The sequence below is a fragment of the Aedes aegypti genome, chromosome 2 (genome assembly GCF_002204515.2).
Source record: "Aedes aegypti strain LVP_AGWG chromosome 2, AaegL5.0 Primary Assembly, whole genome shotgun sequence".
Taxonomy (NCBI): domain Eukaryota; kingdom Metazoa; phylum Arthropoda; class Insecta; order Diptera; family Culicidae; genus Aedes; species Aedes aegypti.
In genome coordinates this window covers 165154969-165181070 of record NC_035108.1, presented here as the reverse complement: position 1 = coordinate 165181070, position 26102 = coordinate 165154969, and the positions used below count along the sequence as shown (strand labels likewise).

Sequence of the window (26102 nt, the reverse complement as noted above, 5' to 3'; positions counted from 1 at the left end):
AGGGTTTCGTTCTACTTCGTCGTAGGAGCTACTATTCGTCGTATCAAACTTAAAATGTTCCACTACGGCGGGTATTCCAACTTACCTGCAACATAGATTCATTTTCCGAATGTAATTTTGTGAAAGGTTTCATGATTCGTCCACCTGTACACCAAAACTGCAATGAAACTACTGTATTTCGATAAATAACTTCAGTTCAATTATCCACTTTTCACTTTTTCACCGAAATCGCTTGGACGAACACGATTTGAGAGAAATGCTTAGCGATCGACATCAGTCACACCACTTTCGAACACAAGTTTCTTCCCGCCCCCGTGGGTGACTTACTTCGCCGGGCACTTATTTTCACTATGGATGGAAAACCTTCGTACTTCTTCACTGAAGGATTTCATTCCAATCACACGCCGTAAAACTTCAATTAATCACCAAACTTTACGAAATTTCCTCAACCGCTAATGTAAACAAAGTTCAATCCGTCGTACTGAGAAAAAAAGCTTGTGCGCATCAATGTGTGCGCGACGCTCGACGTAAAAATACGGTTCCTTTGATTGTGTTGTTTTCGTTGTTTTCGCTGTACTGTGAGCAAATGCCATAATTGTACGGTCAAAAGGAATTATGTTCATATGTTTGGGCTGAATTTTGATGACGAACAATGAATTTTAAAGGAAATTAGTATATTCCATCATGCTGAAGGAATGCCCGTAGATCTATATATTCTAGTAAAACATTTTTATTATAGCGTTGATATATTGTGTTTTAACCACTCAATACATCACAGTGAGCCGTAAGTTGTGGGACGGATCTGGAAACTGATTGCGACGGAGTTGAAAACGATACGACGGATTGAGAATACGATAAGATGCATTGTCTTTGTATTATTTCCAAAAACAGATCAAGATTTATCAACATGTTATTGTACAATGCTAAAGCCGTTTTGAGAAATAATTGTTTGGCATCGGTTTGTATCAGTATTATTCACTGCAATACTGTGAAAATTGCAGCTCTCACTTATCAATGCTTAATACTTAATACATCACCCTATAAAAGAAACACAAAAATTAAATATTTTAAATACAGATTTTGAATTATTTATAAAATTAGGTTTTTAAGATGCTATTAAACACAATATAAACGACTACCGATCTAAGATATTAGCTTCAAACTAAATTGATATATTTTGGGTGATTTAAGGCCGGTGTCCGGGATTCGAAGCATCCGGACACTTCGAATCAACACGGTATGTGAATGATCCTTTACATTTTGTAAGCATCATTTTCATTTAGGGAAAACGTCTAAGACAATTCTCGATTACTTTTTCAATTCGACTTAAATAACTGTCATACGGTTTAGAGAAAATCAATTGCGGAGAAATAAAACCTTTGCTTTTAAATGGTTTCAAAATTAATCCAATTTTGGCCATTTTTTTTCCATGCACATCGTTTCAATTTTGCATGCAATTGCGTTAAAAACTGTACGTTTTTGTACTCAAGTAGTGTTTTGTTTTGATTCGTGGTTAAGTCATTTTGTCCCTCCATATAACAGAGCGGTGAAAGTAGTGGTTAGGTTTCGAAAGTTGAAAATCCGACTTAAATCGTTTTATAGGTAAATCTGGTAATTAAACGCTTTGAAGTAAATTCAGAGTAGGCTCAGAGTGAACTGTGTAGAAGTTTGTCTGCAGAATAAGATTAAACGATAAAGTAAGTCCATTGCCCATTCAGAGATAAGGCTGTATGAGTACTTTTTCGAGCATTAGTCAAACTAAGCGTTTTAAAGTTTCCAGTTTTGAAAATCCATATTCCATATAAATTTAAAAATTTTGATAGAATTTTGGAAATAACGCGCAGTGGATCGGATGGAAATAAATCGCAGTCGATGCGTTGCCATCTCCCTAACTTTGTTCACAACTTATTCTTCTTCTTCTTCCCGGCATTCATCACTGTCTGATGCGGTCAGAGCAAAAAAGAGTTCCCTTCCATGATCCACCGAAATTGCCGTTCGGTGATATTTTTAAACCTAATTTGGTAACCTATTCGCACCGATATGCAAGAAAGATACGCCAACTGCTTGCGTATCACACTTCAAATACGCATTCCAATCGCACGCATATACACATTTCGCACCACAAGCCTCCTGGAGCCCCGCGCGATGACGTCCAAAGACATTCAGCCAGTAAGCCAGCAGCTGCCTCGCCAATTGTAGATCATTCATTGAAAAATCGTTGCTTGTCCAATTAAGCAATTAATTATACCGTTTGGGGGTAATTAACACCAAATCATTGGACGCATCATTGGCATTTTGATTTATTCATGTGTGCAAAACTGCGTCTCCTGCTGCCGCCGACCGTTTCCTCTCTCGCTGGCTGGCGTCAATAACTCCATCGACCGGTGATAATGAGACTTCGACGACGTTTGTGGCGTATTGCAGCATGATCGTCGTTTTCGTCATCATCACCATCATCTAAGACGACGACGACGACGCGCGTTATGCTTCAATCTATCCGGTGGCAGTCAGCACAGCATATCAGGGGACCCGTGGCAATATTGTTGCACCGTGCTCAGCCGTATTGGCTATCGCGATTCGAAACGCGCGACGGCTACAAATTATACATCTGCCATGGTTGAAAATTAAAGGTGTAATGGAATCCGATTTCAACTAGATACAGCCCGTACTCGCCGACTATTCAAAGTTGGTGTGTTCACTGCTGAGACGGTGCTTCATTTGCCGTTATTATAGAAAAAAATATAACCATCAACAGTTCTAACGCTAGTTTGTCTATAAGGTTGCTTTACGCTTCTAAAACAATAAAAATAATCATTTGACCAAGTTCTGAAATACACCCTTTTGTATACTTTCACTGTCATTTTTAGTACAAAAGCGATGCATTTCAATACCGGAAATCGTCTCCGATCGTTTTCATTTACATAAAGCATTATGATTTCATGAAGGTTTACCATACTAAATTGTTAATATGTAGGTTCAAACTTTATGAAGCTTTATTTATTTACTTGGTGTTACATCAATTAGTTTTATAGAGCCTCGTTAACGATGCTATGCCAAATTTCTCGGTCCATGGCTGTGTGACTCCAACTTGAATTTTGGCCCAAACTCTCTAGATCTTGTCAAGTGCAATAAGCCACCTCGCTCACTGTGTTCCACGCCTTTTTGTACCAACCGAACACCGAGGCGAACACCATTTTTGCAAGGTTATTGTTCGGTAGTCTTGCAACATACCCTGCCCAACGCACTCTTCCGGCTTTCGTTGGAAGCTTTAAGGAGCCGATTTCATGGTATCAAATGCTTAAATGAGTATTATCATTACAAATTCCGTTCAAGACATAAATAAATAAATAACACAACAGTTTAGGAAAAATGTACATAAGTGCAACACAATGCCTACAAACTGGTCCAGATTTGTGGGAGACAATTGTTCGGACCCTCTGCTTAGAGAAAGTCAAAAATAAAACATTGGTTTGAAGTACTTTTCTGTATACTCTTTATAGTGTAATGAATATGATAGCGTAACTAAAATAATTTTCTAGCGTTTCCCAAGGATCAAATCATATGGAGACACAAATTTGAGTTTGCTAAATCTGATACACCTCTGAGAAATGTTCTTGCAAGTCAAAGTTATGAGCTACAGGTCGCCAAAGTTGCATGAAATGTTTAAGATTTTAATTTTCATATGAAATTTACACTATGGTTTTTCAAACCTAGAATTGATCCAATCTACTAATTATGCAGAATAAGAAATAATGTCGTACATGGGAATAAATTGCGTGATTGAGTTTCGATAAATATGATTGTTTGACTTGCCTTCAGTATCCATACATTTTTTTGTTTGTTACATATGCCAATATACAATATTATTCTTAAACATCAAAAGTATTATGAACTTGGTTGATGAGTACTCTTCGACATATACAATTTGAATTATGTGGTGAATCAAGCAAATAAACCACCATGAAAGCTGGTAGCTTTTCTTGCAAGTTGATTGAAATCGTTAAATAACACAGCGTAACAAAAATGACATTTTTGCGTGTCTCAAGAATCAAATGATGTGTCTACCAGAGACATTATTTGGGTCTTCTGAATCTAATGTCGTTCTCAGAAATGTTCCAGCACGTCACAATTTTTAGCAACAGGCCGCCAAAGTTGTATAAAACACTGGTTTTATTGATGTTTACATCAAATGATTTATCAAAAAAAATCATCATCCAATCTACCAAGCATGCCAAATAGGACTTAAACTTTCATTTCAGATATAATTTGGTTGAAATTGCACGATTAAATTGAGGTTAAATCGATTTTCTCAACATGCTTGCAGTTTCCACACGAAAATCTTCGTTTCTCTTATATGACAAAATACAATACATTTCTAAATCAACAAAAAATAAATTTTGAGCATCGGAATTATTCAAAACTTTGTTGATAAATATTGTTTTATACATAAAGTTTGAGTTCTGAGGCAAATTAAGCAAATAAATTGCCATACAAGCTGGCAAACTTGCATGCAAGTTGGTTGCAATAGTCAAATTTAGCATTTTCAACAGCCAATATTTCAAAAACTAGACGTTCTAAGATATTTCTGAAAATGGCAATGGATTCAGCAATCTTTAATTAAGTTAATAGGGGTATTTTGGTGCTTGAGACAAAAACGTGTTCCGCAGTGTAATGTATTTTACATAGCAAATACCTATCTCAAAAACTACACAAGCTATGGTATTTTCAAAAAGGTAATGGATTCAACAATCTCGAAAAAGTAGTTAGCGGTACGTTGGTGCTTAAATAAATCACTCGAGAATAATTTTAATATTCAAGGCATTGAAATCTAATAGTGTAGCATTGGTCAATTAGTACCCTGTCAAATCATGATTGGTATGGAAGAATCTTAAAAATTATTCTCATTGTAGTCCATGAAAACTATTGTATTTTCAAAGGAAGGTGCTGGAAAAATTATGCATAGAACATTTCATGTCTTAGGAGGATCATTAACAAATATGACGAATCCTGTTCAGCACTAATAAATTAATAAAGTTCATTGGTTTTCAGCATTCTGCAAAATTCATCAAAAATATTTGCAATTATGGCAGAAATTTGAATGCAATAAGAAGTTTATTGTTATGCTAACGTTCGTATCTTCAAATACTTTTTTTTTGGATGTTTATTAAAGGCTCAGACTCAACTTCTACATAACTTGAAACTATAAACTAAGTAGTCCCAGTCAACCAGAATGAACATAAATGCAACCTCATACGACCTTATTTATAGTAGCAAAGTTGACAGCTACTAAGGAATAACTCGAATCTTTATGTATGGGAAAACGGGACTAAACAAACTGTATGTAGCGGCTCCCAAAATGACATTTTATGCGGGGAAACCCTCCAATCAACCGATTTTACCCATCGTGTAGATTGTGATGTTTGATGAAATCTGTATAATTAAACGACTTCGAACGTAAATGCTTATGCATTCGATTTCTGGTTGTCTGGGTGTCCTGAAAATAGAATCAAGAATTTTGTGCTCAATGCAGTTATTGAAGTATAATAGATTTTTTAAACCAGTAAAATAAAATCATATTTTTCATTATACCATGTAATCCATTTGTCATCTTATTGCCTTATTTAAAATCAATTTGAAGAGTGAAAAAATACCGCTGCTCTTCATTTTTGTACCGAATAGCCTATTCAATCTTCAAGCCAGTTAATTATTAATTTCCTTTATTAGAGAGATTTTCATACTAAGGTTGGTTCATCTTAAATACATCAATTTCTGGCTTGATCAGATGCATTAAACTTAGTATACATGAGGCCAGTGTCCTGTCATTTGGTCGAATGCCATTTGCCCGAATGTCGTATGGCCAAAAGACATTTGGCCGAATGCCATTTGGCCGAAAGGATCGTTTTGTCGAATGCCGTTTGGCCGAATTACGAACAAAAGAAATAATTAGATGTGTAGAATAAATAAGTGCGGCCCAGTGAGTCATCAGCTTTCAAGTTTGTAGATTTCTATGATGTTACCGGACGTCATGTTTGTAACTGTCAAGAGAAAGATTAAACCGATTTGTTATTTTCAGATGAATCTTTGAAAACCATGTGGTTTTGAGACTCATGGCTGATGACTGGTTCGTTTTTGGGTTATCAACTTTGTGCTGAAGATGATGTTCAATTATTCCATTAGAATTTTTTCCTTCTTTTAAACATAGGCTATTCTTTCGAATTTTACTGGTTTCATGACATAAGCTCGCTTATATTGCAATTGGGTATTTTACCTTGTTTTAGTTATAGGCAGCTTATTGTAGTTGTACTAATGCAACACACTTGTATTACACTTGTTTTCCTTCTTTTTACCATAGACTGTTCTGTTCAAACTGAGTTTTCTAATGATTATTGGCATTGAAGATTATAATACGTTCAGCTAGAGTCTTATTCAAAACATAAGTTCTGCCATTGAAGTGAATATTTGTAAAAAACATGATAACATTTTCTTCCGAGATTTTCCCGTCTTTCATGTAAAGGGCATACCTTAAATTTATGCACTATAAGCACTGATTTTTTTTTCAATTTATACTGAAGAGCTAGTTATTTATTTTTCAATGGTCATTTGTCCTTCTTTAAGGAATGGGCTTTTTATTTTTCGATTGACACGGTTAGAATAATCATAGATAATATCCACTTATCTGTTTGAAGTGGCCATTTAGCTTAGGCAAGGATGTCATTCTTTTAGAAAACTCACAGTTGCACTCAGCATGCATCACAGTTGTACTCTGCATCACATCCTGTATTTTACATGCTATCCATAGTTTTCAACTATTATAATTCTTCGGCCAAACGGCATTCGTCCAAATGACCCGGAACCCATGGGGCCCCCTGTATGAAATTTAACCCTGGCCTCTCGAAACCCAAATAGTTCGAATCCGACACTGCCAATGAGCCAATACGATTGATTGGGATTATGCGCTTGAATTCGTAACTATTGATTAAGTGTTCGCCTCTTTTTTGCTTTTCCTCTTTTGATAAGTTAAGTTTTTATTTGGAAAACTGACGAATTTTAAGCTAACGGATACTATGAGTGCCCAAGTAACCAAGCAGCACTTTGATTCGCCCAGCGTGCTAATATTGTGTTATTATAAAACTAACAAGCGCTATATAAGCCGTGTAAAAGCCCTACATGCCCAAAAAAGGCAAATTCGTGAATTCGTTATGAGTGATGGATGGAAGGACTAGAAAGAGCAAAATTTGCAGAAAAAAGAAAGTACCGTGGTGCATCGGAATCCGAAGCTACAGACCCATAATCCGTATGTATGTACCGCTTTCAATTCATTTTTTATTTGAATCTTTATCCCGCATGATAGTTTTCAATATATTTGTTTGATTCTGTACTAATTATTCAAAATTCTTTACTCATTCATTACAAGAAGAAAATGTTTAAATTTCAATTAAAAAGCAAAATTCGCACTTCCCTCCCCTTTCTTCAGGACATGAGATTTCTTTACCTTAAATTTACAATCAATCACAAACTGTGTCTTCTGATTCAAAGTTTTTTCAATCCGTCAAAAATGTAAAAACTTATTGGAAGGAATAAAAGATATTGGAAAATAAATCCAGAGCAGCATAGTTAGTTTCAAAACAATAAAAACATCTTGTGAAACTTATCAGAATTGTCAATTGTTGAAAATATGACTTACAATTGCACTCAACAGCAACGCAAAAAGCGCAAAAGGTGGCACCACTTTGCAACATATTTCTGTTATAGTGCAATTGCTTATTTGTTGCAGAATATTCAAGTAAAAAACTTGTTTCCACAAATATATAAACAAGAATCGAACTTCCCCTCTACTCAGTACCCCATTAGCTCTTCGAACTATATGAGTGCCCACATTGCCTAGAAATAAAAACTTGTTTGTGACTTCACTGCGCCCTTCAGAACACAAGTTCATTACTGGGAATATCAGGACACGCCACAAAACAAAACAAAAAATCAAAAGTTTATGCACAAACTTCCGTACAACATATGATACATACTACTTTAACCAACAAAATATTGCAAGAGCATGTTTTTCTTGTTATAAGGTACATACGGTGCAACTCATGCTCAACTATATTGCAACTAGGTAGATTGAAACAAACAAACTTCTTACTGTCAAACACGTAATTGAGTGCAACTTTAATGCAACAAGGATGAATTTTCTTGAGTTATGGGCATTGCAACACAGCTTCAATGCAATGAACTCAAGTTGCAGAAGCTTTAATTGGAAGTGATTTGAAACTTTACATTAAAATCGGCATTTTGGGAGAAATTGCAAGAGTTTGATTGAAACGTTAATGACATCTTGATACACTTGTATTCATCGCAGTGTGCAGAGAACATTTGCAGCAAATATCGTCTTTTCAATTATGAAAAACGACAAAAATGAAGTGAAAATAAAATTCATTGGACTTTGGACATGAAACTATATAAACTATTGATATTTATATGCAACATAATTGGAACTTTTACTAATAAAATTGTTCTTGGATTAAGCTTCTATAATGGATCCAAATATATTTTTTAAATATTTTCCAGCTTCCACGTTCTTTGAATGGTAAAAAGGACGAGCTGTTTTATTTCCTAACAGCTAATAAAAGTTTTTACTAATATGTGGTTAACAAAATGGTTATAAATGCCTCATTTGGTTTTACTAAATTAGGATGATAATATTGCCCAACACAGTACCTCTGCAATAATAAATGAATGTGATGTTTGGAATGATATAAATAAAGAATTAGTGTAATAAATATCAATAATTTTGATGGGTAATTCTTCAAAATGCCGTAATCTAAAACCTCGTCTTAAGAGTTTCAAAAATTCGGTACAGGGATGTACACCGTGTCCAGTATATTCTCATACAAATTCGAGATAACATTACTTAGCGCTTGTCTAACTGACATCATTGGTGATAATATTTTTTGAAAGTGGTTATAATACTGATTCACTACAGGAAATATTTTGGAAATATTTCAATTATAAACTTATTTTATCAACTTAAGAATTTACGAAAAATATTTCCAGCGGCACGCTCATAGGTAGAGCCCAATTTCAATCTGCAGTTATCGCACATATATTTATCAAGTTTTATCAATATTTATCTATTCAAAACGCAATATGATTAATTTAAAGTTTCTGAAACTTTTTTGTGAATGCTCTGATTTTCACTTTGTAAACCAGACCAATATGAACAAAAATTCATTTTAAGTGCAAAACACGACTTCAATGGACATTTCATCACTTATCATAGCAATTATTTTTTTCTTATTCATAAAACAAGCTATTCTACGTTGGTATAATATTACCAGACTACAATGAAATACTACAACATTGGATTATCCTACATTCAGTAAAGTTATACCAAAGAAAAGAAAAAGTGTATGAGAATATATTGGACACGGTGTATAATTACTTAATCACCAAGCTGGCGTTTAATGTTTTCATGGATATTTATTTCATAATAACGCTAACTGAAGCACCGTGACTAGCTATAGGTACGGCTACACCGCGGTTCGGCTAATCTTGCCACAGCATTGACTGACGACGACGGTGACCGACGGATGGAACGCCCGATGATTTGTTAGATGAGAGCAAAAAAGGGCAGCAGACACGTTTGTTTTTTGTTTCGCATAGCTCACAATGACATTGCACGGTATGATCCCACATGTGATGGTGGTTGTACAATCGGTACATAGCCTACATAGTTGGTGGCGATGGCAAAGATGACGAATCAATTCCTCGGTACCACCACGTCAAGAAGCCGAGTTGCGAGTCAGCCGGAGTCGGAGATTCCTTCACGATGACAGTGTGAATGATGAGAAATGATTTCATTTGAAAACCAGTAGCAATTTGTACGGCACGATTAGAACACATTGACAGTTGAATGTTACGTTGTTGCTGGAATCGCTGCCCGGAGAACAAACATTCCTGAAATTCTGAAATGGCAATCAATTGCCATTTCAGACACCGCACGAACACTGTCATCAGGATCCACAGTGGATCTACATATATAGTGTAGGGGGCGAAAATATCTTTCTAAGATTTCATGCTCAATTCAAAACAAAGATATCGATTAATATTTGGAAATTTGTTGATTTTGAACGAAACAAATAAAAATTTCAATCGAAATTCCATTGTAAACCATATGTAGTCCATAGTGGAGCAAAAGTTCAAATCAGACGGGCAAAAGTTCTAGTGATTAAATGTAATCTCGCAAAATAACGAGCAATATGTCTAAGATCTACTTTTATATTTGAATGAAGCAAAATATTCCTGGTGTTGAAGTTGCACTATGTGATGTTTGTTTCTACTCAGAAATTTGTCCAGCGTAACACACACCAAATTTCGACGTGATTCACCTACTTACCTACAACTGACCTAAGACAGCTGAGCGGGGAGGATGTGGCAGAAAAAAAAATCCACAAAGGTGCGATCCGAGACGACGACGACGGACGGTCGATGGCGGGCTCATTACTTATTCATACCTATTTTTCGCTTCTTGCAGTAATTAATACAACTAATGATAATTATTAGCACCGCCACTATTAGTGTTATTGCTCTTTACTGGCGCGGCTCGTTGTGGCAGATCGTTTGGCTGCCGTTTGGCCACCAGCTATGCGAGGCACGGCCCACACCAACGTTTCCGCCCGGTCGGTCCCCAGACTGCTGCGGTCGTAATCCACATATGGGAGGATCTACTTTATTGCGCTCTCAGTCGGATGGACGGTGGCCTTTTGGGCTGTGGGACTGCAGTGATTTTATGCCGGATGATAACTTAACCTTTACTGGGGCATTGTTGGAGGAACCTTAAGTGTTTAAACCTTCTTCTTTTCGTGCTCTACCTTGTTGGAACTTGACCCAACGGTGATCATATTTTTACAGAAAGTTATGCATTAACTCATTATTTTTATTGAATTACTCAATCCATAACCGAGAAATTAACATTATGTTTGTTTGAGGATATTTTTTGCAACATTTTCTTCATTCTGGAGCTACGTCCCAACTGGGACAAAGCCTGCTTCTCGGCTAAGTATTCTTTCTTAGTTATGAACTGTGAGGCTTCTTTGTCATTTCAATATTATTACATGTGTGTATCGGCAAGCACAAATATACTTTGTTGCAACGATCAATATTTTAATGTGGATCAATTAAAAATGAGGCGGACCGTCCATGATTATTTCGTTACTAAAAATTCCATGAATTCTGTGAGTATATAGCATAACGGTAGCAACTTTGCCAAAGTAAGCTCTCAGTTAGTAACTGTAGAATTTCTCTAAGATCACTAACTTTAGTAGCAGGCTTTGGCTGAGGATGTTACAACACGAAGAAGAATAACACAGCCTAAGCAAATTTACATTTTTGTGTGTCTCAATGATCAAATTATGTGTCTCCTGTAGATTTTGGGGTTGCTGTATCTGATGCCGTTCTTAGAAATGTTCCAGCACGTCATTATTTTTAGCTACTGGTCGCCAAACTTATATAAAACACTGTTTCTATTGATGTTTACATGAAATTTAAAGTATTTTTATCAGACTTTTTCGTTATCTTATCCACCAAGCATGTCAAATTTGACTTTAACTTTCGTTTCAGATATAATTTGGTTGAAATTGCACGATTCTCGTTTCTCTTATATGGCAAAATACAATACTCTTCAGAACCATAAAAATAACTTTTGAGCATCGAAAGTATTATGAACTTTGTTGATAATAATTGTTATACACATGAAGTTTGAATTCTGTAGCAAATTAAGCGAATAAACTGCCATACAAGCTGGCACACTTGCATGCATGTTGGCTGGAATAGTCAAATTTCGCAATTTCTTCAGTCAATATCTCAAAAACTAGACGTGCTATGATATTTTTGAAGACGACAATGGTTTAAGCAACCCTCAATTTAGTAAATAGTGGTATTTTGGTTCTTGAGACAAAAACGTGTTACGCAGTGTATCTTGTCGCTTGTCCCGCAAAGCAAGATAACCGCATTGTAGGGTAAAACGGTACAAAATGCCATTTTAAGTATTTATGTAGTTTTCTCGTAGTAAAATCCACATTATAAGGGCACTCAAAGTCTTAACATCAACTTTACAATATTGGCTAGCTTCTAAATTTTAGCTTTTGCTGGTTCGTGTCGAAAAGTTGGTAAAGTTGGTTGAAAAATAGGGGTGGTTCGAAATGACTGAATGGATTTAGTATGGAGAACGAAGAGTCAGCATCTCCATGAGTTTGCTTTATGGCATGGAAATGCTTATTCGTTGATAAAATCATCGGAAAAGCTTATGGCTTAAGTAAAAATGTAAAAAATTGTTTAATTTCACCGGGAAAGTAAAGGAAAACCTATGAGTTTATGTCCAAGGGTTATAGCGGCAACTCTTGGGTAAACAAATTTGAACATCGTTTGTCAAAGAATACAAATTGAAACCTTCTAGCGATAATCCAATGACCCTATCAGTGCGTATATATACCTTCAGAATTTTTCAATATTAAGAGACAATGCTTTCCCATTCATGCACATATCAGCAAATATGATGGCATAAGGTGACTGAACCGATAGATTTGTGCAATATTTGTATTTAGAAATTATACTAAACAATTCGTCTGAACTGCGTTTTTGCATCGTTCAATTTTTTCAACAAGATGAATTCGACAATTATGTTTGATGAGTTGTTAAACAATAAACCTATATTTGAATCAGACTTGATTCTTATGAATTCCAAGATTGATTTAACCGAATGTTGTTTGTGATTTTTTCTTCATATATGTTAAATGAACTTGAAAATTGAATCGGTTCTAAAACATCGTTGTAGAAGATTGAATTGAATCTGTGAATCGATTCGACAATTGAGAATTAAATCGATTCAGTAACGTCGAGGTTTTGATCAAGCTTGACCAACGCAAAGTTCAAATATCATCAAATTATGTCTTAACACCACTTCTTCTTCTTGGCATTAACGTCCTCACTGGGACAGAGCCTGCTTCTTAGTTCAGTGTTCTTATGAGCACTTCCACAGTTATTAACTGAGAGCTTTCTTTGCCAAAGTTGCCATTTTTGCATTCGTATATCGTGTGGCAGGTACGATGATACTCTATGCCCCGGGAAGTCAAGGAAATTTCCATTACGAAAAGATCCTGGACCGACCGGGAATCGAACCCAGACACCTTCAGCATGGCTTTGCTTTGTAGCCGCGGACTCTAACCACTCGGCTAAGAAAGGCCCTGAACATCACAATGACCTTATAATAAACCTTCTGATTTGAATTTATTATGTTTTGAATAATGAAAAATATGTCTGCGTAGTTTCGCCAATGGGGTAAAACATGAGGTAGGACCAGGGCCGAATTTGGAGCCCGGATTAGATCTCTTGACGGGTGCCCTTGGTACAAAATGAGTGGAAAACGCTAAGCATAGGAAAATGAAGTATGATAAACATAAACTATCTGGCACACTCCCAAAAAAATTTAATATTACTCGAATTTGATTATTCCCACGTCACTTCGTGAAAGCTGCGAAAAATAAATCATTTGTATAAAATACTTGAAAAGTCTTACATAATATTAATGATATTGAATTTTGACTCAATTGTAGTAAATCAAGCCCAAAATTAAAAATGGTCAAATAAATACTATATGATTCATCAAGACTTGAATAAAAATATTAAAGATTACATTAATATTTTTTTAAATTTTACTGCAGATATTTCCATTAATAAAACTTGAACGAAATGTCCTGATCGCCTTCCTTTTTTGTTTGAAATGAAAAAGAATAAATCGAATGGATTTATTAATATGCTCTTAAATACAATTTTATTTTCATGACGGTAACAAACGATTGTCTAGCGTTACTGATATCAGATATTCAACTAGTCTTTGCGGACAAGAAGCAATTTCTCTCAGAAAACCACATCAGCTTTACTCTTGGTCAACTAAAATCTTCCAAAATTAGCTTTATGAGCCTTTAATTTACTACTAACATTAAAATGAAATAATTTCATGTTATAATTTCTGTGTTGAAATCGTATCAGAATATTATTTTAAATTAAAAATCAACAATATAAAAAATATTTCATTCCAGGGGCCCCTCTTGATCGGGGAGCCAGGGGCATTTGCCTCCTAGGCACCTTCCCAAATCTGGGCCTGAGCAGGACACTCTTTAATTTTGGTATAAATATCCGGCCCCTAGACCAATACGATATTGACAAGTTTAAGCCGGGTAAGCCATGCTGGATTGCACCTCGCTGTGGTAACTTTTTCCATCCTGCCCGTCGTTTGAATTCGGCTGATCCGCCATTTTGAACTGAAACACGCAAAAGAATAAACGTCTGTTCGTCGCTACAATCGTCACAAGAATGAATGTTACTCCTCGTCATCGATTTCATCCAACCACACATTCTCGAATCACACGCATACATCTACCAAACCTACCATTCATATCAACAAATACGGTCTCGTTTCACTCACCCTAATGTAGTTGAATTCAATTCAACAATCATCCCTCTGAAACACACACTCACTTCCATCCTAGTCATCGTCTCACCAACACTTATTCGTTATCTTCCATTTTCCCATCCTCTCTACTCGGCGCCTGAAGTGTGGGTCTGCAGAATCCATCTCTGACAGACTACTATGTTGTTTCACTTTCCACCGTTTCGTTTTACTTCGCATATTCCTATTGGAATATTTTGCATAAACGAACTGTCAAATCGTGTTTGTTTTATTATTCGTCATCAAGTCAATTCAGGGGACACACAAATCTCAAGTAAGTAGGAAACAATTTAAGATTTAATCATTATTTCTTTTATTGTAGGAATACTCTACCACATTCGCCTTTGCCTGTACTCTAATCGTACACTGCATAAATGTAACGGCCATCATAACGAGCCGGTTTTTTCACCTTAGTGCGATCACGGAGCATTGGTCTGTCGGCCGGAACTATTTGATCTGGCAGTGAAACACGAACTGCTGCATCCATTTCGGAGTGTTTACCATCATCTGCTACTGCCAAAGGAACATTTATCGCCGATTGTGCCCGTCCAGTTGATTCGTGAGATTCATCCAGGTCGTATTCCTCTGGTGCTATTTTCACATCGTGCAGATTACGAGTATACTGGACACCGCTCCTGCTCAGGATAACGATTTTCGCTCCTTCCCGTGCTACCACCTTAAAACGTTCTTCACCGAATGTTGGCTCCATCTTCGATTTCCGCTGTTGTGCCAAAAGTACTGTATCACCTACTCGGATGGCAGAATCCTTTGCACCGTGAGCAGTATCCGAATGTTGTTTGCTGACGAGTTTCGATTCGGCATCCTTCTCATGTACATCTTCATAGTCCACCTCTCGGTCTTGAGACTTCCACAAACTGGGAAAGTTTCCACGGAACTTCCACCCTACCAACAGCTCGAATGGTGTTACACCCAAGCGAGAATGGGGAACTAGGGTGTTATGGTTATGCACATACTGCTGAAGTGATCGCCTCCAATTTGTACCATCAAGTTTAGAAGCAGCAATCGCTTTTATTATCCCCTGGTTTTGGCGCTCGATTGCTCCATTTGACTGGGGCCACAGTGGAATCGATTTTCGTACCTTAACTCCTTTCTGCTCCCAGAACTTCGTGAATGTAGTACTCTGAAAAGGAGGACCATTGTCGCTCTGCAAGATAAGGGGGAATCCCCACATCTTGAAAATTTCACATAGAGCGTCATTGGTACTTTCAGCGTCCTTACATTTCATTTCAATGACCGCCAGATACCGAGAGTGCGTATCCACCAGAACCAAAAACTCACCTGAACCACAACCAGACAGGGAAAGAAAATCAATCTGTAAGATTTGCCATGGTCCATCCGGTAGTTCCCTGGACGATAATGGAAGTGGAGGATTTTTCCTGGACAGCATTACACATGTTCCACAGTTCTTAACAAATTTCTCAGCTTCGTTGGACATGCGGGGCCACCAGAAATATTCCCGCATTATCTTCTTCATCGCAGATTCTCCGACGTGGCCACCATGAGCTGCTTGTAACGCCTTTATACGAAGTGAGCTTGGTAGAACAATGCGATCTCCTTTAAACATAAGACAACCAAAGGTGTTGAGGTTCTTCTTTTGCGTCTCATATTTGCGAAGATCTCTAGGCCAATTATCTGTTAGCAATGCATCGTGAAGCAGTTTCAGTTCTACGTCCGCCTCTGATTCTCTCTCGATTTCCTCCCACGTGATGTTCATCAAGTCATCCAAAGAATAGAGGAAATTTCCTGTGTCATCTTCTTCGAATGGTTCTGCTTTCTGAGAATCGTGTATTAATCTAGATAGCGCATCTGCGAGATTCTGCTTTCCGCTCACTCCTTTCACTTCAAAGTCATATGGTTGTAGTCGTAGTGCCCACGATTCTGCGCGTGTTATAGCTCTCTTTCCGAGTCTATGAGTAGTGCTGAAGATGAATTCGTTGGCTTGTGCGTCCGTTCGAATCACAAATGATCGACCAAGAAGATATGAGTTGAAGCGCTCAACTCCCCACACAACACCCAGTGCCTCTCTTTGAGTTTGTGGATACCTTTGTTCTGTGGGGGTTAGTGCTTTTGAAGCACACGCAATAATCCGTGGTTCGTTGTCACTGTTATATTGAACCAGAACAGCCCCCAATCCGATAGGACTGGCATCAACATAAATCTCGGTCAAGTCTGTGGGGCTGTAATAACCGAGAACTTTTATAGTCTTCAAAGCATGATCTTGAAGATAGTTGAACTCGCTCTCCTCCCGTTCTGTCCAGTAGAAATGATCGGCATTTGCAAGTGCTCGCAAATGTACAGTCAAATCGGCTCTTCGCTGAATGAATCTATCAGCGAACGTGACTAAGCCCAGAAAGCTTTTAACTTCCGCACATGACTTTGGAGTTCTAAAGCTTTTGATTGCGGTCATCTTCTCATCGGTAACGCTCCACCCTTTAGGAGATAGGGCAAACCCAACAAATTTTACCGCTTGGCTGCTGAAAACACATTTTGAGTCACCAATCAACCAACACTCGCAAAAATCTATTAATTTGTATGATTCTTATTCGTACAAGTAGCTTGACGAGCATTAAAAATGCTTCACTTTGGCTGCTTCGGTTATCGAGGTCAAACTGAGAGGGGAGATGAGGGAAAATATTAAAATACATGATTAAAATTTCCTTATTACAAATCTAAATTTGCATCATATTGAGGAGTAACAACAATCCATCAACATAGTGATGTCGTCCAGGGGCCACTTTTATATCGATTAATGGAACTCTGCACATAAATCAGTCCCTCTCTTTTATTCTTCCATGTGTTACAAAAAATCAATGAATACTTGTTAATATTTTCAGTATCAATATCAATACCATTAAGGCGAAGTAGGCCGTCATTGAAATTTGTACGTTCCATTGATGATAGTTGCTAAATCATGTCACAATTTCAATTTAATGGAAATCTGGTGGTGCGCACTCTAACATTCAGGTCTTTCAACATGAACACAATCCTTTGCACGAGTGCTAACCGTTATTTGTTTGTCTGTGTCGCAGGAAACCAAAGTGCACACTAAAAATACTTCATACAAAGCTTCATCAGTTCAATGCAGGCAGTCAACCCAATAGATAGACATATTCAGAAAATTTCTAACAGTATGTTAATTAGAAAAAATACTTTAAAGAACATGTAAAAGACTTATGCATAATTTGGACCTAGCATAACTTTTCTTTCACTGTTGGCGGTCTTGGTGCTTGTATTTTTTAGCGTGACAAAATCATCACCGTGCATTTCTAGGCGTACTCAGATAAATTTTACGAAAATTTATTTCGACAGCAGCCTGACTGCTTGTTGATTTTCAATTCGCATCCCCCAGATGGAAGTAAGTTGGTATTGTACTGACGTAGCTGAAAAAGTATCATCATATATTCAGCGCCTGTACTGATACTTTTCCGGATCATAGAAACATTGTGGACTAAGTCTCATTGCTTCGAAATCGCTAGCTGCAATGTCAGCATGGCTGCCAAAACGAATGACGGGCTACTTAGCCTTAATATACGTTAATATTTCAATACAACACCCAGTGTAATCCTCATGAAATGAAATGAGTACCCTTTGAAAACAGTTTTTTTTTTAAAAAAACCAGTATGCAACTCTAATAAACATCATTAGACATGTTATAAGTCAGTACTGCAAACTGGTTAAGGCATTATAATCGAAAACAAATTGATCATATCATATACTATTCTCTAACATTTTTTTTTCTGTGCACTTATTGTTTTTAAAAAATACAGTCGACTCTCCACATTTCGATGTTCTACAATCTACATCTCGATATCTCTCCCTATGTCGATGATTTATTCGGTCCCTTCATTCCGCATAAATTTTCACTCTCTATATCTCTATATCTCCCTATCTCGATGTGACTTTCATTCCCGATTTTCGCTCCGTATGTCGATATGCTCTCTATCAAAGGTTACTAGACTAGATTTTATGGATTCAGCACAATTTGCGAAAAAAGAATGACGTCTCTTTGTTTTCAATTTTCCTGGTAACGGAGTGATTTCTCATCTAGTATTCCTAAAAAATTATTCTATGTCGCGATCTCTCCCTATCTCGATGGTCCCTTTGATATCGACATGTGGAGAGGCGACTGTATCAACTTTTATAGGCATTGGAATGAATTTAAACAATTTTAAATTACATGAAATTAATACTTATTTGCAAACTTGTTGTCCCGGAATATATTGTCATAGCTCATAAAATTGTGAAAACATTTTGCAGAATTTTGCAGATCTATAGACCCGTTTTCATTCCAACTCGAGACATACAGACACCATTCCATTTTTATTTATATAGATAGATTAAGTGTTCGAGTGCTTAACTTTATAAGAAAACGATAATCATGTGGATCCAGTGTATGAATCTGAAAATTGTCTCAAAGATTCCATAAATTGAGGAGTCCATAATATATTGAGCACAATTTATCTACTTTTCCGTAAAGTGGCTTAACTGTCGCTCTCTTCCTTTGTTTTTTTCAAACCCTTTTTTTCGCCCTTTTTTTGATTTATGTGTTTTTTCAGTATTTTTATTTCTCCATAATAAAAATAACATTATTTTAAGCTTAAAAGAGCATCTGGCCACCGAATTTTAGACTATTAGGCCGACAAAAACTCCCAAGATGAAAAGAACAAACCTGTTGAAGATACATAAGCTCCCTAAGTAAAGTAGAAAGGAAAATAAAATGTTCAGGTTGGAATCAAATCCATCAGTTTGTTGATACAAAACTTTGTTCAGTTCGTGTTATATAGTCGCCCTTGTTTGATATTTCGTATCTCGATAACGAGTTAGAGAACCTAAGTGAAAGTTGATATTTAGTCGATATTTCCCTAACTGATGGTCCCTTCAGTATCGAATTATTTAGAGTTGGCTGTAAAACATAGTGTTTCTATTCATTACCACCGAATAAATAGAAAATTTCTCGATGCGCTTATGGATGATCAATAACCTTAATCGACCTCTGCGGTGCGTAATGGTGTTAGCATCTACTATTGAAGCCTACTTCGGATTGCTTCCAACGCAGAGTGCAAAGGAACGATCTTAGGACTATAAAACTATTCAAATATTACATCTTTTGCTCGTAAAACAGCCGACGGCTGAAAATTGTTAGAGCCAGCATTAAATGAAAAAATTTCGTATGGATTTGAACTCTAATTTAGCGAGTGAGAGCCACAACAATAACCTCTCAACCGATACCGTAGAAAAATGAGTTCTCAACTGCAAGCAAGTTCTCTGTTGCTGGCGGAAAGAGTTTTGTTAGTATTTTTTTTTGTCGGGCAACTTAATCAACTAAGTCACATAACAAGTTACGAATCTGAAATCAGTTTGAGTTATTGAACGATGTTTGCTGCCAATCCGTCCTGATAATACTTTTATATGTTTCATTAGTTGTGAAGTGAAGTACTGATGCTTCTCATCGACGACGATTTATTGTAGTCATGCAGACCAGTTTCCTTTTCCGGTTCAAAACCAACACGAATATTGTAGTGTATACTGGTGAAGAAGGTTAAGTAATTAGCACTCTGGTTGAAGTGACATCGATTGTTGTATTTCTGGTAGATGTTCTTAGTTAGTTTCTGAAATATGCTCCATTTTTTTAATTTCTCCAATTTTGATAGATTATTGTTTTACGTTTAAGTATTTTTCATACAAGGATAAAATGAGTTCTGGTGTCACCATTTAGCAGTGAAAGCATAAACCTGTAATCATGTAATAGCTGTTAAACTCGTTAATGAAGGCTTTCAACTAGCTTGGTATTTAGTGCACTGAATGATCTAATACACTTTTTTATGAAAACGGTGATCAACTTCAAGTTTAGTCAATAGGCTTGATCTTTCTGCTGGCAAATTATGTACCAACCATTGTCTCGTGGAATGAGTTCTCTGCCCTATAAGACTTGTTTACTATTTCGTCAATGGCTACTGTCAAAGACACATTCTCGGCTTATCATTAAACCACTTCCAGGCTAAGGAACACAAAGCCAGGACGGATTGGAGCCAATCTCTTTGAAACCAAGGATCCTATCAAAAATATAACCGTAAATTGCATTCATAAACAAGCCCAAATGGTTAAATAAATTCACGCAGGCTGCTTCATGGTGGCACGGAAACACCACATGATGCATCGAAAAAGAATTCACATTTGGCTTCCGCACAAACATTGTGCTCCACTTTTCCGATTCAAGATAACCATTTCTATGACCCAAACGTCTTCTGATCACCCTCATCAACCCCCCCGCCCCATCGATCAATGAACGGTCAACACACCATCTGAACCTTTGACGAGCAGCTAATTGTTGACCAATTTAACAATTTTCCATCCGCACAATCGAAAGTTTTCCTTCGGATTTCCTATTTCCGGCTTCCGTCCGTTTCTCGGACGGGCACCACTTCTTGACAGCACCCAAATTTCCCATGAACCCCCCCTTCCCGAAGCAGCAGTAGCAGCATCCGCTGGCGCTCTGACCACTGGCAGCAACAGGCCGGAACCGTGGAAACCCGGCCAGAAAATCGCGCGCCACCCAGGCGCGCCAAATCACTGCCAACGATTTTCCAATTTGGACGCGCGGATTCGGAACGGATGAAATTATTTCCAATAATTGTTACCCACAAACGCGCGTACAATAGGTACGTGTGAGCGGAGCCTGATCGGGGCTACCCGATTGTTTGGTTCTGGCTACCCGATTTTTTTTTCTTGTCTCTACTGCGCAGTTGTTTTTCTTCGTTGTGATGCATTTTTCCCGAAAAAAGCAAATCCCCGTGTGAAAAGCAAGCCAACGTCGAAGGTGATCGCGCAAGGCCTAGTTTCTCTTTTCCGTAGCTGATCTCAGAAAAGCTGGTGGTCCACGACAGTGGTTCCGAACATTTCTACAAACATCTAGCGGGCCTCTGAAAATGAATTATTTGCCAATATTTTAAAACTCAAATGAGCATAATAAAGCTCAAATTAAGAATCAAACTGAATGGTTCAAGAAACAATATCAATGCTCTCTGATCTTAGGTTATATTTATAAAGGTTTTATATAGCAGGATCCGCAAAAATAAATTAAAACACGTTTTACTCAATTGAGAAAAAAAAAATCAAAAATCTACAATTCATTGTAATGAGCACTAGTAAAGCAAGCTCAGTTAGAGATACCTCACATCTATTCATCGATTTACATTGGCTTCGCGTACTACTAGTTGGGAACCACCGCTCTACGTGTTCATCTTGGCCATCAGAGAGGGTGGTTGTTTTTCTTTTGCCTTGGCTGGTGCAGCTGGAGATGACGATCACACACTGACCGTCCTGGCGCTCAGTTTTGGCTCCGAAAATTGAAGACCATTTTATTCCGAAATTAAATTATTACCACGGGGAAATTATTCATTTTTCGGCTGTTGCTGCTGGGGCTGGCGAGTTTGGAAAATTATTCAGTCGAGGAAATTATCTCTTAATTCGTGGTCCGATTCAATTCGGCTGGCAAACGCGTTTGCTGCCCAATAAAGCACCAATAATCGTAAGCATAGCGTTGATTCCGTACTAATTCGTGACGTCATTCTTTTCTTCTTTCGTTGTAATTTCAGCTACGGTGGCATCCGGAGTGGGTACCAGCATTTCAGTGCGCAGGGCGGGCAGGATTCGGGCTTTCCGAGTCCGCGAAGTGCCCTAGGTTATCCCTTCCCGCCCATGCACCAGAATTCCTATTCAGGTTATCACTTAGGCAGTTATGCACCTCCCTGCGCTAGTCCACCAAAAGACGGTAAGTTTGCTTTTCTTCGATTTTTATCATAATTAACATCGTTTAAGCATAGGGGAGCAAACAATTCAAAATTTGCATCAGTCTAACATTATAACCATAAATCAAGACTCTGGTGACGCATAATCGTACTTACTGCCTAATCATACCAGCTCACATAGGGGAATTCCGAACCCAAAGGTGGAAAAAATTGATAACTTCCACAATAGAAAGATAAAAAATAAGTTTTATAGCTCATTCGAAAGGAAATTTTCTCAGGAATCGATTGGTGATGGTTTCATGCATGTGGGGCCACTCTGGGATAAGCTATGGTGCCCGTTTTGCCCCAATTCCTTGAAAATTTTAGATTTTCATGTTGTTTTGAGTAAAACTATTTTATTGTGGAGATTATTTCCCATGAAATCCATCATTTCTAGTCCATTCAACAATGTTTCACAGAGAACGTTATAAAAAGATGGAAATTTAGGGGAATATGGGGCCAAATGTACAATGAAATATTTTTGAAGAGGAATTTTTGTTTTAAATTTTTTCAACGTGTTTTTATGTTGAAATAAATTTTAAAATAGTCTAATAATCATGAATATAGCTTGCAGAAATAAGTTGTATTAAAATTTTTAGAATATGTATAATCATTATTTATGCTCTATGCAACATATTGTGAATAATTTACCTTCTTATATCACAAATTCCAAACATTTCCAAACGATGTGCGATAGTTTGGGTAAACGATATTGATCTAAATGATCGATTGCCGTTAGCCTCATTGATAGGAGATAGTGGGAGCATATAGTTTTTTGGCTATTTTTGCCCCAATTCCCCTAAAAACGATTTCTTTCATAATTAATTGAACAGATATCTCCGAATTAAATTTATTATGTACTAAATTGTTTATTGAGTAGTTGATACAGTATTAAAATCATAAAACATAGGAGATTATGGGGATCTTTTACACATGAAAACACTCAAAAATGGATCCATTAAGTAACCATCTGCAGTTTTATTTTCTGTTTGAAACAAATCACTCAGAATTTAAGTAGTTACACAATCATTCCTGAAGAAATTTCATGAGAATAAAATTGCATTTTGAAGAAATTTCATGAGAATAAAATTGCGTGGAAGTGCCCAAGTAGCTCTGCCTGCACCATAATACTAAAAAAGTGATCATAAACAAACAAAGTCTTCCATATATTTCAATATGGCACATTTTGATTGAAGATGTTGTAGTTAATAATGCTTAATTCAAAATAAATTGACGCTTATATTGAGCTGTTCGGTAATCCAATCCGCATGGTTATTAAATTAATTAACTCATTACGCGTGGTTAAGATGGACAAATCATGGGTGAAATTATGAAAAAAATCCACTTGCTCGGCTGGGATTTGAACCCAGGACTCTTGTATGCTAGATGAGCGCTTTACCAACTAAGCTACCGAGCCCGTAAAGCGCTCGTCTAGCATACAAGAGTCCTGGGTTCAAATCCCAGCCGAGCACGTGGATTTTTTTTCATATTTTCACCCATAATTTGTCCATCTTTACCACGCGTAATGAGCTAATTAATTTAATTTTTTATATGCATTTTAGAAGGCTCTTGAATATGCTTGAAATTAAGTCAAATAGATGTAACCATAATTACTGTTTACAATATTAACAAAGTATGGTTCACCATGAGGAACATTGATGTCAACCAACAAGCAATCTGTTAACAGCAAATGTAGAGACAACATAACAAACATAGTAACTATAAATTATACTAATGAAATGAATGATCGATTTTGGAGAAATATAGAATTGAGCATTATTAACAACAGCATTATCACTTTTATGATAACTTTTTCTGTAGTGCATGATGGCAATTGGAATATTAAATACCAAATATTCACAAAAAGACAAAATTATTTCCCGAATAATTTCTTGTAAAATGCAATTTGACTCTCACGAAATTGCTACAGTGATGATTGAATAACTAACCTGATCCTGAGTAATTTGTTGCAATCAGAAAAAACGGCTGATGATTTCTTGATAGATTTATTTTTGATTTTTTTATTTGATTATATTTTTGTTTATGGGAATAAGATCCCCAAAATCTCCTATGTTTTATGATTTAAATATTGTATCAGATACAGAATATTATACAATTCAGTACACAATAAATTTGATTTGGGAAAAAAAAGTTGAATTAATTACGAAAGAAATCGTGTTTAGGGGAATTGGGGCAAAAATAGCCAAAAAACTATATGCTCCCACTATTTCCTATCAATGAGGCTAACGGCAATCGATCATTTAGATCAATATCGTTTACCCAAACTATCGCACATCGTTTGGAAATGTTTGGAATTTGTGATATAAGAAGGTAAATTATTCACAATATGTTGCATAGAGCATACATAATTATCATACATATTCTACAAATTTTACTACAACTTATTTCTGCAAGCTATATTCATGATTATTTGACTATTTTAGAATTTATTTCAATAAAAAACACGTTATAAAAATTTAAAACAAAAATTCCTCTTCAAAAATATTTCATTGTACATTTGGCCCCATAATCCCCTAAATTTCCATCTTTTTATAACGTTCTCTGTGAAACATTGTTGAATGGACTAGAAATGATGGATTTCATGGGAAATAATCTCCACAATAAAATAGTTTTACTCAAAACAACATGAAAATCTAAAATTTTCAAGGAATTGGGGCAAAACGGGCACCATAGCTTATCCCAGAGTGGCCCCACATGCATGAAACCATCACCAATCGATTCCTGAGAAAATTTCCTTTCGAATGAGCTATAAAACTTATTTTTTATCTTTCTATTGTGAAATTTATCAATTTTTTCCACCTTTGGGTTCGGAATTCCCCAATGTGCAGCTGTTGGTATCGTCATAGAGAAACTCAAAAAATGGTCTGTCATTTTGCCAAGAGAGAAAGTCACATGCTCCCGTTGAAGAAAGAATCTTTCCAACAACAAAGGATTTGCGTCCGATTTGGGTTGCAAAAAGTCGCTCTGAATGGAGAACACCCTAAATAGTGATCAGGCAAGCGAAGCGAACCGTGCTGAACAGCTTGTCCACTAAACTTCGACAATGTCTCAGGATGTACAAGACGACGTCAAACATCCAGCTTATCACAAAACTGTTGGTCACCTCAGAAATACAAACGACAAAGTTGATGCAGAGGGACGAGTGCACTGCCACGGCCCATGCCTGAATCGAATTTTGTCATTTTGGTCGTGTTGCATTAAAAATTTAAATTTGGCTGCATATTTTAATTCGATTGAGAGATTTTCATACAGGCTCACCAACGAAGAGAAAAGGGCCGTACGGAACGCGTGATGCTTGCGTAAATATGCAGCGGAAAATACGGTTTTGGGGGTCTTTTTTCAGCCGCCCGAAAAGGAATCCGTGAAATTGTCGACGTGAGATGGGTAGGCACTGACTTGAGCTGGTGCCACTTCCCAGGAGATCTTCAGGTGCTTTGACGCGGGTGAAGGTCAATGCTTTTCCCTGAAGTTTTTCCTTTCCAGGCGTATGATAATGAAAGTGACGTCCATCGATTTGTCCCAAAAACCCGAAAAAATCGATAAAGCTCATTAAATTTCCTCAATTGACAGTTCGGGGAGTGAGGGCCTTCATGTAGCTCGAGAGAACCCGTTTAGCAACAGATGGCTGCCGGTCCCAATGGCGTGGGGCCATCAGACAATATAATGACAATAATAAAAAAACTACACACGAGGGTCAGCTGTCCCTCGCATAGCCCCGGGAGGGCAACAAAGGGCACACGACTACAACGGCGCACTAGTCAATCGGTTTTAAT

At 37.0% G+C, this 26102-nt stretch overlaps 1 protein-coding gene across 5 annotated transcripts in view; it reads left to right on the top strand.

Annotated features, from left to right (window-relative positions):
* Positions 1 to 26102, top strand: part of LOC5572304 (homeotic protein distal-less) — a 206985-nt gene that overhangs the window by 23283 nt on the left and 157600 nt on the right. For all 5 annotated transcript variants that reach the window (XM_021843020.1, XM_021843018.1, XM_021843019.1 and 2 more), the window contains exon 2: positions 22117 to 22292. In XM_021843020.1, coding sequence (XP_021698712.1) covers positions 22117 to 22292 — 176 coding nt within the window. The remainder of the gene's footprint in view (positions 1 to 22116; positions 22293 to 26102) is intronic.